General features: G+C 43.0%; 1 protein-coding gene across 1 annotated transcript; it reads right to left on the bottom strand.

Moving 5' to 3' along the window:
• Positions 1–418: 418 nt before the first annotated feature.
• On the bottom strand, positions 419–15,966 carry LOC119376515 (uncharacterized). The gene is made up of 3 exons (XM_037646319.2): positions 15,502–15,966; positions 13,794–14,011; positions 419–3,393 (listed from the first exon to the last, which is right to left on the bottom strand). Exons 1-3 carry the CDS (start codon positions 15,628–15,630, stop codon positions 2,055–2,057), a joined length of 1,686 nt encoding a protein of 561 aa, XP_037502247.1. The 5' UTR covers positions 15,631–15,966; the 3' UTR covers positions 419–2,054.
• Between the last annotated feature and the right edge of the window lie 458 nt (positions 15,967–16,424).

Here is a 16,424-nt window from a genome sequence, read left to right as displayed (position 1 = left end):
ACCACTAGTGCGTAGCTGCCTTTTTTTTGGGGGGGGGGGGTGAGGGGGACGCAGGGTCAATATCCCCCCATGTGTGCGTACATCCGTGTGCTCATGCAGTATATAAATATACAAAACAATAGTGTAAAAAAAATCCAGGGGCTTTGAACCCCCTTCCCCTTGACAACGTCAATGCCTTACAAGAAGGAGACGAAAGCTAGACAGGCGAAACTTCGCAGGCAGTGAAAAAACGGGCCGCTGCTGGAACAACAGCGGAAGCATTTCTTGATGTATACTAGAAATATTTACATGTATACTGAAGCGTTTCTTTTTTTCGCTGTAACAACCGCGTACCCGCACCTCGCGCACTTAGTCCCAGTTTTATTTTCCTTCTTTTTTCTTTTTCTGTGCGTCTCAAACAGCACAGCACACCAGTTCTTCTCAAAACGTGTATTTACGCCCTTTCGTCTGCGCGGTGACTCCACAACTGCCACGAAAGTACCAGTCGCACCTATAATGCCCGCTACTTTAGGTAGAGGGGCTTTAGTCGCGCGTACTTGCCCGACAAAAATGTTTCTGGTACTCATCGAAATGAGTCAAATGGGTCAGTCAGTGCCACGTGTTCGAGCCAAAGAGTCACGGCTAGTGCGTAAACCTCATGTATGCGGCCTCCCCGAGCTCTTTCTGTTTTAACTGATGCCGACTCATTGAGAAAACCGTCCGTCCGTCCCTCTGTTACGTAAGGCGAATCCCCACAAAGAAATAAATGTACAAAAAAAAATTCTTGGCGCTCGCGAAGTTTGAATATATCTGAACGATATGAACACGTTGTACAGGCGGTACAAATTAAACTAAAAAGGAGAACAATTTCTATGAAGGCTTCGTTGAAACATTCTGTGGCGGTGGAATAACAACCCTCTCTAGGACAAGATGTGAAGCCGTTATGGAAGATTGTACACGTAAGGAAAATTCCGACTGCGAAAATCCGATGCTAAACACGTGTTTCGGTGGTAGCGGGATGCACGTTCCGCGGGGACGTTCGACTCTGACGAGCGCTAGAAAGAGGAAAGACTCTGTGCCACGCCGCACAACAACAACGTTCCAGGGAAGGCAGCGGCCACGCAGTTTTCTACAATAAAACTCTACGCTTACGCATCACTTGGACAACACTCACGGGAGTTTCTGCATGGATTTATGTTTTTTTTTTTAAGGAATGTAACCGACAAAACTGCAGATAACTGAAAAGTGAAGGCGCTAGCCTCTACCATTAGCCGTTTCTCAAGATTTAAGCCGAAGTCGCATGTAAACGGCGACTGTAGTGACCATGGTATAACCTATATACTTGAATAATGCTATTTATACGAAACTGAAACAGCGAGCCTGTAGAAAATCAGAGAAACAGACACCAGAGACGAAGTTTCTGTTCATATGCATATCCTTGTGCTGTTTCAGGTTTAGTAGGGAAATGAACCAACTAGCCCTCACCAAGGAGTCACTAGGTCTGCATACTTTGGGGGCGTTCAACCACCTACTGGAGCGATGTCCAAGCGACCGCCTAAAATGCTTTGTCACAGCAAGTACTGGCGCTAGAAAAGGTTCGCCGTGTGCAGGAAGCATCACCAGTGCTTGATGTGGAGGGCTATTATAGTGAACCTGTTTAGCAAAGCGAACTGAAGCACGCTGACGCAGGCGAGCAGCCATGTGCAATGCTTGCTGATTTGCCCTTAATGTGATCACTTGCCCCCCTTGGCGTTACATACCTCGGCCTATATTTCAGCCTTAAAGCTAAGAAAATGTTTTTAAGCAAAAGAGAAAACTGGGCAACGCAGTACATGTTAACCACTTTAATCTGTACCACATGGAAAACGGTGCCCAAGAGAAAACCATGTAGGTGGCTCTTCTCTTGTGCTCGGACTTGTGCTACAGTTTAAAATGGTTAAGGAAAATGCTCGTTCACGTCACTGTTTGGCTTGGCCTCACTACTGTACTGCTCCCAGAAAGAAGATATGGTCTCGGGACCCAGCAACAACAAAGAGCATGGTCACAGTTCATTGAGTGCACTTGAAGTTTTTAAATTATATCAGTCCACCAGTCTGGGTGTGCATGTTGTTGGAGTACTTGAAGCTCTCCTCATCTGGCATTTTCAGGCAAGGCCATGAGGAGAGAAACTGATGGTACTCAATCTGAGATTCTGCATCCTTTTTCTCAGTAAAACTCGAGTCGACCACAAAGTCATCTAAATTGAAGTCTATATTGTTCCATGGTGTCTGTGTCTCAATATCGACACTCTCAAAGTCACAAAACAAAAACCCCGATGTCTGGGTTTCCATATGCAATACATCTGTGCCCTCAAAGGATACATCTTCATTAGTTTGCGTCTCAGTGTGCGAAGAAGGCGGAAAATCTGTTTGAGCTGCGGTTTGTTGCATGTTTTCAATAAGGAGGCTATCAAAATGATTGTCTGTCTGTGTCTGAGACGACAGGATGCGACTGACCTCCCGCAAGCTGTCCTCCAAGCAATTAGTCTCCACAGACTCGCAGATTGGACCTAAATCGGGCATCATAGTTGGTTTTTCTGAAATTATGCTCCAATGCTGCTGAAGTGGGACGTCTGGGAGCCCCATTTGAGGAAAATTTTGCCTTGGCCCATCTAAGAAGAGGGAGCGGGAAGGTGAATAAGAGCTACTCAGGTCTTTGAGAAGTGCATCAGACTCAAGAGTTTGCGTAGACGAAGAACTCCTGGAGAAAAAGTCCATCCACTCCTTGGTGGGAGCTGTACAACCATTGAACAGTAGCTGGTCAAAGTCACATAACAGTTCGCTTGTGGCAATTTCCTTGTCCAATTTGTCGGGCTCTTGCCTCAAACAGGGACTCTTCCCACGTGCCTTTTGGGCCTTATCCATAAAAACACTTTCAGTTGTCTGAGTTTGGATGCTGCAGCCCTGATGCATTTTCTTGTTCACCCCTCTGGACAGCAAGGGCTGCACATTCCCAAGTTGAACACCAGAGTCGCAGGTTTGTGTGTGCACAGTTGTTTTCATGGCTCTGGAGCGCTTGCAAGCCTTAGGTGGAAGGTTAACAAGCTCAGATGCATCCCTCCTAGAACCATCGTTACCGCAAGCTTGAATACATGAATCCTTTGTGCGCTTGCACCTGCATGACACAGTGGTTTGGGAACTTTGATGCACTTTCTCTACAGATAAGACTCCAGCATTGGTGTCTAGTCCACAGGAAGGCAAATCACTGAGATGATTTGACTTGGGAACAATGCTTCGCCATTGTGAAGGCGCTTTTGTAGTGTTCTGATCATTTGAACCAGTAGTCTTCTCATTCGGGTCCGGGATAACTACAATCACTTGAGTAGCCACTGGGAGGATAATTGTTTGCAATGGCTGGGCATGGGCTGTTTTTTGCCTGGAAAGATAATAAAACATAACAAATTGGTGACAAGGTAACAAACAGCAATATCAAGCATCACACCGTGAAATTTTCTTTTTTGTGTGTGTTTTTTTATTTGCCTATGTGGAGAGAGACTTTGAGATGTTATCCAGCTTCAAGTAAAATATGCACTTTTGCGCTGACTCCCTTTTTTACTTCTGCAACGAAACAATTTGCTGGTCAAACAAAGAGCATCAAAAGAAGAAGAGTGCTAACATACTACAGAACTCCACTTTAACTATGATGTAAAAAGTTAGTTTTCACAAAACAAGATGTAAATATAAGCAGAAATGAAGAAAAGGTGAAAGGAGAAATAAAAGTAGACAAAACTCAACATAATCCTTCTATTAGCAAAGAATGCCCCCTTCTTACAATAATTAGCTCTTCTTACATACTTCTATGGAGGACCATTATGCCTATATGGTTAGGTAGCGCACTTTCGACTGGGACAAAAGAAACAGAAAGGACACGACACGAACCATATAGGCATAATGATCAGTCACCAACTAGCCCAGCTCTCAACCTCTATGGAGGACACTGATATGCTATAAACATATAAACCTGCTCAAAAGCTGAATTCATAATCAAAGCTGTGTAGTATGAAGTTAGCTTCATTACTCAGCTCAGCCAAGCATACAAACAATGGTGTGACTTATTTACCGTGCTAGAAAATGGACACATAGTAAATAGGCAAGCTGGGCATTGGTCTTTTCTTCTTCCTGTAGTGCACCTGTTTTCTAGGGGTGTAAATATGTCAACCTATTCAAATCAGCCATACTTTCAGCCATAAACAGTCACAATTTTCGTAGACAGTGCTTAGGTAGAACGAAGCTTCAGCTTTCGTTTAGACATACACGAGCTCATCTTAACACAAATTTCTCTGTAATACAAGAGTAAAGTTCAAAGTACAGGGAACAGTATCTACAGCTAATATAACTGTTCATTAGGAACAACTGTGACCAGTTAAACTGCACAATACAAGTTTAAAGATGACCTAAGCGAAAGCTAATACTTGTACTGACATAACACTAAAAGCACACATTAACATTTCCTATTAAAGAACTACCAAAAACGAGCTAACCGAAGTAGCAGAAACGACACTGAGAATTCTTGTAAAGGTCCAACAGCTTAAACTATTGCCTAAACCAGCCGCAACACGCTTTTATTCTTGCCATTTTTGAAAAAAATTCAGTGAGAAGTTTCGTGTGGATCTTTTTCACAGTTACACAATAACACATGCTAATCCTCCCCCTCCCCCCCTCCCCCCCTCCCCACCCTTTCATCCACCCCATCACAATGCAAGTACTGTGCAAGCTTTATGGGAAGAAAAATTGCTTTACGACCTTGTATGACGACGGCAATTTACAACAGTTGGCTGCTTGCATGCTTAAGCCATGATTAAACCAGCGATACAAACAACTTTGCTTCTTAAGCAAAAAGTCGTAGAGCTACCTCATTGGCTTTGGTTTTCGTCGCATTCATTCTTCTTTCCTTATTGCAGTTTCTGTAAGATTACTTTTTATCACTCTTCTGCATGCACTTTTAATGGGGATATGTATGACAGAAGGATAAACTTCTTAAAACAACTTGCACATTTTAAGTCTTGGTCAGCATGTATTGTCTTGTTAGAACATTACCCCAGCAGAAATAGAAAATAGTCATGCAAATCTAATTGATCAAATTAGTGTCTCCCCCAGGGAAACTATAATTTTAAAATTATAGTTATTAAAATTAAAATTTGGACTTCAAATGTGTGATGTGTAGAAGCGACACTCTCTTTTGACAATTAGTGAGTGACAATTACTGAGCGCTTGTTTCGTGTTGTTCTCTCTTTGTCCCCATCGTCAGCGCACACTCTCCGGTAATGATAATTACCCTCTTTTCCTTTTTGTTTTGGTCCTTTGTCGCTTCAGTCAGAAAAAAAAAAAACGAATTCATGGATTCGTACTTATGTACAGGGTTTGTCCGAAAAGTAATTAAATTGTAAAGCATCTATACCTCACAAGAGGCTAGTCAAAGTCAAAGAGGCTTGCACCAAGGCTTTACCAGAGGCTTGCACGAAAGAGGCTTGCACCAATGTTTTAAAGGACGTTGCGGAGGAGACCTATTGTGACGCTTTCAATGCCTGGAAATCTGACTGGAAGTGAGGAATCATCGCAGGAGGAGCCTATTTTGAAACTTTTATCGTGTTGTACTGATACATATATAGCTATATATAAGTATATATATATATATGTATATATATATATATACATCTACATGGTGTTTTTTTAGAGAATACAGATTTTTAATAGAAATCCTATGACAGCAATGCTCCTGCCATTTTCGCACATGAAGTCCACGTCGAGGCGGAAATACTTTGCCGCAATTAATAATTGCGAAGTAATGAAATTCAAGCAAATTCAGCGACGAAACCAAAACGTGGAAGAGCGCAACTGCCATATTCTTCTGGGACGTCCAGAATGAGTGAGCGTCGTTATATCAACCACCGATCGACATCGTTGTGCGGGTGAGCGGGCTGTGCTTGCAATTATAGCACGCATGGCGTACATACGTTAAACAACGCCGAAGAACTACACCTCTGTAATCGTTGTCTTGGACAGTGACATCATTCTGGTCGTCTGCTTGTTGGTGCTTCAGTTTCACTAATTTGTTTGAAATTCATTACGCCACACTAATTACTAGAAGCCGTTTATATATATATATATATATATATATATATATATATATATATATATATATATCAGGCCCGTAGCCAGGAATTTTTTTCGGGGGGGGGGGGCACTTGCTGAAAGCCTTGACTATTTGAGAAAAACGCCTATTTTCATTATTTATTTTCGGTAAAACACCATGTAGCATAAAAATTTCGGGGGGGGGGGGTCCCCCTGGCTACGGGCCTGATATATATATATATATATATATATATATATATATATATATATATATATATATATATATATATATATATATATATATAGTCTGTGTGAAAAAGGTGAGCTTAGGCGAATGTTCAATTGAGCTTGAATTTTATACGAGCCTTTTGAAGTATTCAAAACGAACACAGCCATTTTCCCACTTATAACCAGCCTGAAAATGTGGTTTCGCGGCAGTGCGACACATTATGCGGGGAAACCACCCTTCAGGCGCAATTCGCACTGCTGCGAAGCCACATCTCAAGGGAAAGTTTGCATATTACCGGCACTTCGAATTATTATTTTTTAAACGATTTATAGCGTATTATACGGGCACACTATGGTAACATACAAAACGCAACGTATTTCATCGCTTGTAACGTGCACCTCCAATTACATCAGAATGGAAAAAAAAAAAAAATCCGCGTGTACTTTTCACGAAAGTAATGGCGTACAGTTACTTATCTGAACAACAGAGAGAGAGAGAGCAACTTTATTAAAAAAAAGACCGGCGAGTTCTTCGGGAATTTGGGCTAATATCCCCACCTAGGCGTCGGCCACTAGCCCTTGAGCTCTGGCGGCTGCCTCGGCCCGCTGGACGGCCAAAAGTTGGTCCTCGAGGGCGAAGCTGAGCAGTGCAGACTCTCAGCGCGTTCGGTTCGAGGCTGCGTCTCCGTCTGAAACCCCACCTCTGTCACACTCCCATAACATGTGTTCCAGGGTTGCCCTGGCCTCGCAAGACTTGCAGCTTGCTGAATAAAGCTCTGGTTAAGATCACTGGGCTCGGAAACGTTCTGGTCTGCAGCTGTCGCCACGTGACCGCCTGCTTCTTGTTCAGTTTTTGGTGTGGTGGCGGAAATTTGCACCTGGCCAATCTGTAATGTTGTGTTATGTCTCTGAAACTAGTGAGGCGATCCTCCCACTTTCACTCCCCGTCCGACGTCGCGGCCGAGGCGGTGGCGGCGTTGACGGTGGCGGTTCGGTCCGTAAGCCCTCGAGCCGCCCCGTGCGCCGCCTCATTACCGGTGACCGAAGTGGTGTGTGCGGGCGCCCATAAGATGTAAACGTCCCTATTCTCGGTTTTGCCCGCAAGCAGGATTCGTAACGCCTCGGGGGAGACGCGGCCGTTAGCAAGGTTGCGGACTGCGGTCTGTGAGTCGCTGATTACAACTTCGGCCGTGGTGGTGGCCACCGCGAGCGCGATAGCCACTTCCTCCGCTGTCTCCACGTGCTCCGTGCGTACCGTGACGCTAGCCTTGCAAGCTTTCTCATGGTCTATTACCGCGGCCACGAAGCCGCGCCTGCGTGCGTATCTGGCCGCGTCCACGAACGCCGCGTCTCTACAGTTGCCATACTTCTTCTGTATGTTTAGTGCTCTCTTTTCCCTCCTACCCCAGTGGTATTCGGGATGCATGTTCTTCGGCAAAGGAAGAACGATCAATTTATCCCTTCCGTTGCTTGGTACGTCAAGTTTGACACCGTGCTGAGCGTGATACCCGATTCCTAACCTCTCTAGTATGTATCTGCCCGTCGTGCTCTTGGAAAGGCGTTCGTACTGCACTATGTTAGTGCCTCTATTAATTCTCCCAGCGTGTTGTGTAGACCCAGATATAGTAACCTACTCGTGCTCGTGTTGATCGGTAGCCCAAGTGCCTGTTTGTAAGCCTTCCTGATTTGTAAGCCATCTTTGTCTTCTCCGCTACCTGCCACTTGAGGTAGGGTGCCACGTACGTTATTCGGCTCATTACGAAGGCCTGAACTAGCCTCATCATATTGCTCTCTTTCGTCCCGCTGTGTCGGTTGGCTGTGCGTCTCAGTAACCTGATGGTCTGAGCGACCGCGCCTTCCAGTCTTCTGATGGTCTCGCCGTTGTGGCCGTTTGCCGCGATGTGTAAGCCCAGAACGCGTATGTTATCTACCCTGGGCACAGGTCGCCCGTCGGACGTTGTTAGTCGTATGTCCCTACTGGGATCCTTATCATTCATCGAGCCGTTCGGCTTGCGGCCTCTTCGCGTGGGTTTATAAACTAAGAGTTCTGATTTTTTTCGCAGAGCAGCTCAGGCCGGTGTTCTTGCTCAACAGTCTCGATCGCACGTTGTAACGTCTGTTCTATGTGCGCGTCGCAGCCCTCCATAACCCACAACGTAATGTCGTCGGCGTAAAGGCTGTGACTGAGCCCTTCGATTTCTTGTAGCTTGGCTGGCAACCTCACGAGAGCTATGTTAAAAAGCATGGGCGATATGACCGATCCCTGTGGTGTACCGGCGCTACCCAACTCTATTTCCTCGGAACTAAGCTCCCCGAAAGTGAGCTTGGCCTTTCTATTCGTGAGAAAATCTCGAACGTAGTTGTACATTCGTTCGCCGAGGCCGAGTTCCTGCATTTTGACCAGTACGGTTGCGTGCGTTACATTATCAAAGGCCTTCTTCAGGTCCAGGCCAAGTATGGCTTTGGTGGACCTGGTTGGGCTATCTATCACCTGGTGTTTTATCTGTAGCATCGCGTCCTGCGTAGAGAGGTTTCTCCTGAACCCCAACATTGTGTGGGGAAGCTGGTCGCTGAAGCAGCTCTTACGCTGAAGTATCCATTATAGATTAGTGAAGGTGAAGAAACGGAACCAAGAGACCTCATTGCTTCTCAGACACAACCCCACGAAACCAACAGTCAACAAGCCAGCAATGGCATAGGCAAAATTATGTGTCACATTAAATTAAATGCCCAAGTTATCATGCTGAAGGAAATCAAAGTAGACGAAAACTAAACCCTCTATACTAGTGGCAGCCAAATCCGCATCCTTGGCATTATAACTGTGACATTCTAACACTTCAGCTACAGCGACAGCTACTCTCCTGGCAAATTTCGTGCATGTCGACAAGGCCTGGCTCACAGGTTGTTACACAACGGCCCCCGCTGCCTTGAATTATTCTGAGCTCATAGTTTTGTCCTTTGTGCGGTTGAATATGTTTCTTAAAATGAGTGGCTGCTTCATAACTAAAGTATAAATAAAGTTTGGGTTCTCGGATGATACTGTTTAGATGGAATACAATGCTGAAGCCATTAATGAAATCATTTGTGTACCTTCAGAAGAGTCTCCAATCTAGCCACTCAGTGCTTCAAAGAAGAATACATCAAACAAACAGCGGTGGTGTAAATTCCTGCCAGTGATGTCTGAAAAACTTTACATGGAATTCACGTTGTGTACAATTTTGGAGAATATCCCAAATCACAGCAATTTGATTGTAACAGCAGCATGGTAGCAAGCAAGGGTTCTCCATTGCACAAGCATGGCAAGCCACACACATTATGTCTTTTGAATCAGACAAAAAAAAATGTAAGCGGCAAATGATGCTATTCTAAAGGCCAAGAAGTTTGCTGGGAAGATAGCTTTGCAGTTTCATATGGAGTCAAATGGTAGGATGAGGCTAAATCAATAAACCAGTAATTTTTCTAATACTACACAAAGGATAAGCTCAACTGCCAAGGAAGAGCTCAATAACATTGTACTATTATGTGCAAAAATTGTTTCAATAAGTCTTGTGCAGCATGACCTGGACATTATGAGCTATAGTCGGTCTAAAAACAGTTGGTGTAAATTCACAGGTTTGTGTTAACTGCTCTTCACATTGATAAGTGTGTGTGTATATTATTGTGTCACATGTAATCTGTGTCTTACTGTAGTCCACAATGTGACAGTCATTGCTCACATTGAAAATGAAGATTGACTTCGTGTGTGCCTGCCAGCTGGCCTTCCAGTCAGTCCTTACAAGTAAAAACGCCACTGCATGCCACATTTTTGTGTTAAGTTGAAGGTAATGCAACACCATCGACAACGAAGAACCTTGGAAAGTCGACTCAAACTCAACTTTTTTTTAGAACAGTCAAGAACCGGCAGAAGTCCTGACTTCTGATGGTTTTCAAACATTTACTGCCTTATTCTGAACTAAACAAAATAAACAAAACAAAACAGAACAAAACAAGGAGAAACAGGAGAAAGTAATATTCTTTTTGTTTTTGTAAACCGTCAAAATTATGTTGCATAATGCCAAGAAAAAGCCTACTAATGCTGAAAATGTGCTGAAGTGCATTAAAGGACACCTGATAGTGAAATTTTTGTTTGTGATTTTTCTTACTGTGATTTGTAGCATTGAATCTGGTAATCCCGAAATTGAATCGTAAATGCTCTGACGTAACGTATAATTAATGCTAGCATCGTTAATTGTGACCATTTTGGCGCCACTTTGAAACACCTTCCTAAAAGTCATAAGAGACTAGCGCCCCATTCGGAGGAGCGCCAAAGATCAAGTGCACTCAAGCTATGGTGACATTGAAAGCAAAGTTCTTTCAATTGGGGCCCTGCGCATGGTAGAGATTAACGATGTGAGTGCCTCGGTATGAGTTAAACATGTTAAGAGTGTCTCCTCACAAAAACTACCTTGAGAGCAGCCCGACAACAGAGCGAGAGGGGTGAGGAACTATAGCCCTCGCCGGGTGCCAGTTGTCGTACTGTCTGCACCTCGCAAATCTTCTGTGACGTCCACAATACTTGCTTTACTCATCGAATGTCACACGGGGCCTCGATCTACGTCATACCAGTGGTGATATCGTGAGGTGCTGCCAAGTGAGATGAGCACTCACGCTTACTTTAAAACCGAATTAAAATATCTTAAGGGCAACACTCGCCACTAATAATCGGTCAGAAGTGTATACAGGAAAGTCAAACAACACAAACATCTCGAGGTTTCAGTTCTGGTATCAGGGGTCCTTCAAAAATCGCAAAATGAAGCAAAATATAGCATTTTAGCGTAGGAACTTCAATTTTCAATTTCTGCTACTAATTAAGTTTAATTTTATTTAAAATTAAAAAGTTACCCAAGAAACACACAATATGCATAAAAACCAATAATACTTGCTTAACATTCAAAGATGTAACAATGTGTAACTCAATAAAGAGAGCTTTTCACGTTGTCTTCATTTACTTTTTCCTTAATTGAAGAAGCGATCTTCAATCCATCATGCAAATTGAGATTCCACAGAAAACATCAAAGGGCTGGTACCTCTCTGAATGTAGTAAACTGAGCACCATAAGCATCACACTTGTCTTATTTTGTTCATGCCTTGGCTTAAGTCTTACAAATGCTGTATAAGATAAGCCCATAGTAAGCCAGACTTGTATCTGGGGATTCCTTCAGATAACCAGACATTTCTTGCATGTTGTAGATCAATTTCTTTTTCCTTCTCTGTTCTGTGTTGTGAGTAGACTGGTGCCACAATACTCCTAATTCACTGATGTTCACCTGCACAGGGTGCTTTTCTAGACAATACACATTTTTAATAAAAATCCTATGACAGTAAGGCTCCTGTCGTTTTCGCACACGAACTCTACGTCAAGGCAGAAATGCTTTGCCGCAGCTGAAACAACCCCATTGCGACTAATTAACAAGAATTGGTTAATGAACATTATGGTTACTAACCTGAGGGCAGTTGTTTATATTAGACAGTTGTAGTGCGTGCCAATTTATGACACAACAACTTTTTAGAAATCACGAAAGTTGCATTTGTTTGAGATATTCATCGTCAAATTTTAAGGGCGATATAGAAACTGACCTCGCCCGGCCTCTCTGAAACGCGGGCTCTCTGTTACGCAATGCCAGAACTACACACGACAAGGAAGTGATGAAATATGAATCAAGGTGCGCCGAAGCAGAATCTGTTCAGGAAAATCGGCAAGCATTCTGAAATACACAAGTAAACAGCATATTCTTTGGGTGCGACGTGTGGTGCTTATACGTATGCGCGAAAAATTATTTCGCCTGTCTGCAATAAGAAGCGCCGCAGTGGCATCCCCCAAGTTTTATGCTACACAGAGACAGGAAAGGTTGATATTGTGTCTTTCCTCGTACAGCTTGAAAGAAATAGATACGCACCAAACACCATATGCAAAGGTAAGGCGATCTACTGGCGCAAGTCAACTTGCCGCGTTTCATGAAAAGATACAGCCACAACATGCATTCGTTCAAATTTTGTCACTTGCTTGTCACGGATGGTTCTGGTCTGACGTAACAGACAGGTCGCCTTTCGTGCGCACTGGGCGTGATCAGTTTGGATATCTACATTAAAATTTGACGACTCTTTCGAATTACGTGCAAATTCTGTGATTTCTAAAAAATGGGTATGCCATAAATTTTCATGCACTACAATTTTGTAATATAAACTGCCCTAAAGTCAATGACCATAAAGTTAATTAACAAGTTCTTGTCAATAAGTCGCAATGTTGTCGTTTCAACTACGGCATAGTATTTACACCTCGATGCAGAGTTCGTGTGTGAGAATGACAGGAGCTTTACTGTCATCGATTTTTATAAAAAATCTGTATTGTCTAAGCAAGGAAACCCCCGTGTAGATATGATTTAGCATATGAGGTATTTATTCACATGCTAAAACTAATTTTTACAGTGAATATTGTTCTGCATTAAGCTTACCACATTCTCTCTTTCTTTTGTAATTATATGGTTAACTAATTTTATTAGAAACAAGATGCACTGTACAACTCCACATCCTGCCCCCCATAACTAGTTGTAAATGATTCCAAAACTCAGAACACTAAATTTGTCAAAGAAAAGTTCATAAGAAGGCCATAGTACCACTTGAAAATGTGACTAAGGAAAATTTAAGCTCATGTACTTGACATTGAAGCCCAAATCGAATTAGACTTAATTTGCAACATTATGCAAGTTGATAGATCCAATAAACAATACAAAAAATGACAAGGAAGGCACTACCTCGTGTTAGTGCAACCGAATCGGGCCAGTTCATCTGCCACAGTGAGAAAACCACAATCCAAAAAACCAGGCCAAGGCAACGCGAAACCCTCTGTGCATACCTGCCTGCCCCTTTGTCACCTTAAGTTTGAACACTACATTTTGGGGTGAAGGAAGAGTCTGTCCAGTGAAGCACAACTAAAGCTATTTCAGAAGCACAGTACTGCACACTGCTCACAGCACTGAGGGCATTGTCACAGACCAACAGTGGATGTTCTCCACTCGCATGTTGCAAGTTTGATGCAAAATTCAAACAATATATGTCGCTGCTCATGTTCCTTTGATTTGCAGGTTCTTGGGCATTATATTTGATCAAGAAAGTCAATTTCTCTTGTGATCTTCAAATGAGAACACAGCCGAAAGAAGTGCTTTGACTGCCAGTATAGTGTTAGTTCATGCTGACTAACAAAATAAATTGTCCTGTGACCGTCCTCTGCTTGATGCAGCCTTGTTTTTCATAACATATTCTTGCTATGGCTTCACCGTTCCTGGGAGGTGATGCGGGCTTGTCTCTACAGGTGTTTTGTTGTTGTTGTTATTATTATTATTATTATTATTATTATTATTATTATTATTATTATTATTATTATTATTATTACTCCTAAAAGCATCTTGGAATGTATCACCAGTATAAATTTACACTTACTTGCACGCATCGCCTCGCTTTCGTTCAAATGGCAGTGCGTGAGAGCGTCGCCTCGCATGTGTTAGAAGGGCTTCCCTGTTCTGGTAGCTTGCCCCACACGAGCAAAGCCAGGATATTCCGCAAGTAGCCTCATGGTGTTTAGACAGCCAGTCAGCTCCGAATTTCTTCCCACATTTGGAACACGAATACTTCTTTTCGGCGTGAACCTTGAAAAAGTGCTGCAAGAAACATGGAGCAATAAAAATTGGAGAAGGCAGATATATATGGTGGCGCTTTGCCGACACCCCAGCATACAAAGTTTCACAAGGGAGAGCTGCACAGTTCTATGACACTGCGGCATTTGCGTAATAAACAGCACAACACTTTTCCTAACTACTCATCACCAAACTTTTTGCTGAAGGCACATCCTCGGTTGAAAGCCAACTAGAAGTCCGAGATGACCGTACTGGACTCAAATATGAAATTTTCGAAAGGGCTGTGTATGAAGTACACATATCTTGAATTTAGGAACATTACAGAAATAAGGATACAAATTATCTGTCCCATTATGGTTACGATAACGAACAAGTTGAAGGCAGCACAGAGGCCAAGTGACCAAGTGTCACTTTGGAAAAACTGCACTTTGGAAAAACTGAAAAGAGATGCTGATTTGCTTGAAACTTACAGCTATAGTTGGATACAACCTAAAAAACCTTCATACACAGCTACCTCACCGAAAAAAAAATTAGCATAGATGATCCACCATATTACGTTCACTCATTTTCATGACATCAAGCACTTCTGAATGTTCGACAGAGTTGATTTTCCTATAGTGATATTCCTTTTGGCTGCAAACCTTAACGTAGCAGCAAATTTTATTAGAGATTCTGATGTTAGCACTCAGCCAAAATAATATTTTAGACAGAAATGAGGGACATTCTATTTACAATATGCCGGCTATTTACATTAGCAGAAAGTAGTTCTGCTTCGAATGGAAACAAGTTGGCACAGTTTTTATGCAGAGGTAAATGCCAGGCGCACCACTTTTCTGTCGGCGGAGCTTCATGCTTTTTTTTTTCTTTGTAACCGACTGTAACGCTTTCGGGTGTATGTGCAAAAACTTATCAGTAATGCACAAAAATTCCGCAGAGTGAAATATGTGTACAAAAAAAAAAAGGTTGGCGACGTATCCATGTACGCTTATCAGCAGTAAGGAGCCGTATATTCACACAATTCACTTTAGCCCCATCACAATCTCGTCATTTTCGCCAATACCACTATCGTGTTTACAAAGCCCGAACTAAAAAAATGGCTTCCAAAATTTAGCTTACCAATTAACTGAATTGTTCACTTCGCACAATCAGATGCTCTGAACAAAAGAAGTCAGAAGCGCACATGCCATTTGCGCATTCCTACCACATAAAATATAATTCATCCTCGTACGCAAACGGTGACGTTCTCATTTGCTTGTTTACACACTTGTGCGTTCATTTTCCCTTCGCACTGAAAAATATTGCATACCTTATACCTATCCATTTGGCTACATGTATTGCAACTCTGATTCCGCTTTGGCAGTCTAGTTTGACGGTTATATCTGACCCCAATCTATAATTGTAGGCAAATACATATTTTGTTCCACGAACCGCAACACTCTCTTTGCTCTAGTCTCTATGATGAGTGTTAGGTCGATGTATAACTGCGTAACGTCGTTAGGGTATGTCCATCATACCTGGTTAAGGAGCTTCTGCGATGAAAACAGCTTGGCTTGTCCATCCATCGAACAGCAACTGCCCACGGTGCATCGGAATCTCTTTGGTGCGTTGGGAAGTGCGACTCCAGTTCCAGTCTTCTGCTTCATGTCGAGTAGGCGTTGACGAGCGGATCACAAACAGCAAGAATAAATTAATTTAGCACACGAACATATACAGCGCCAAAAGAACACCGCTTCGTACGGCCTGGCTTGCTTATGCCTGGTTTGGTTACAAGGGTTATAAGTGTTCTGTGGCCTGGCTTCGTGCAGAACAGTCGCGTAGAGTCAGTAGAGGCCAGAACTGGGTTGCATCCTCCGGTAGATCACTCGATACAACGGGAAAGGCCACAGCGATCATCATCTATTATCAGAGTGTATTAACAACAGCACAAACAGAAGCCGCGCACACTGCGCCAAGATTGGGCCTGGTGATAGAGAAATACGGTGCTCCACTGTTTGCTACACCGCTACACCAACACGCAAGCACATTTCTATTTTGTTGGCTCTTGCGCCGTCTAGCATTACAAAAGCACAACATGGCGCTTAAGTTCTTCTTTTATCCATCAGATGGCAAGACCGTAGGCTTCCACGCTGAAGGTATGCAGGCACTTATCACGATCTAGCTTCGAACGTGGTCTCATCAGTATCATCTCTTGACCGCGATTAACATTTTTCCGCATCTTGCACAAATAAACCAGTCCTGATAAAGAAATACTATACCAAACGGCCTCGATCGCGAAGTGTGCAATGTGACATCCGTGAACAACTAGACAATAAGTATTTTATTTGAATTCATGCAAAGCAACTAGAGCGAATAAAACGAAATAAAACATGCAGGTATTTATCGGTTTAACAGCCTCATCGCAGCGAAACTGATTCTTCCAGATAACGCGGTTTCCGAA

This window comes from Rhipicephalus sanguineus, chromosome 1 (assembly GCF_013339695.2).
Source record: "Rhipicephalus sanguineus isolate Rsan-2018 chromosome 1, BIME_Rsan_1.4, whole genome shotgun sequence".
In the NCBI taxonomy this organism is placed as follows: Eukaryota; Metazoa; Arthropoda; class Arachnida; order Ixodida; family Ixodidae; genus Rhipicephalus; species Rhipicephalus sanguineus.
The sequence above is the reverse complement of the archived record's forward strand: the minus strand, read 5'-3'. Positions and strand labels throughout refer to the sequence as shown.

Bases quoted from the DNA above. Each gene is read 5' to 3' on its own strand.
- LOC119376515 (XM_037646319.2), bottom strand. From the start codon at position 15,630: ATGAAGCAGAAGACTGGAACTGGAGTCGCACTTCCCAACGCACCAAAG. The intron at 14,012-15,501 runs GTATGATGGACA...TGTTTCTTGCAG, and splicing joins CGCAGAAGCTCCTTAACCAG to CACTTTTTCAAGGTTCACGC. The intron at 3,394-13,793 runs GTAAGTGTAAAT...TTATCTTTCCAG, and splicing joins AAGCGAGGCGATGCGTGCAA to GCAAAAAACAGCCCATGCCC.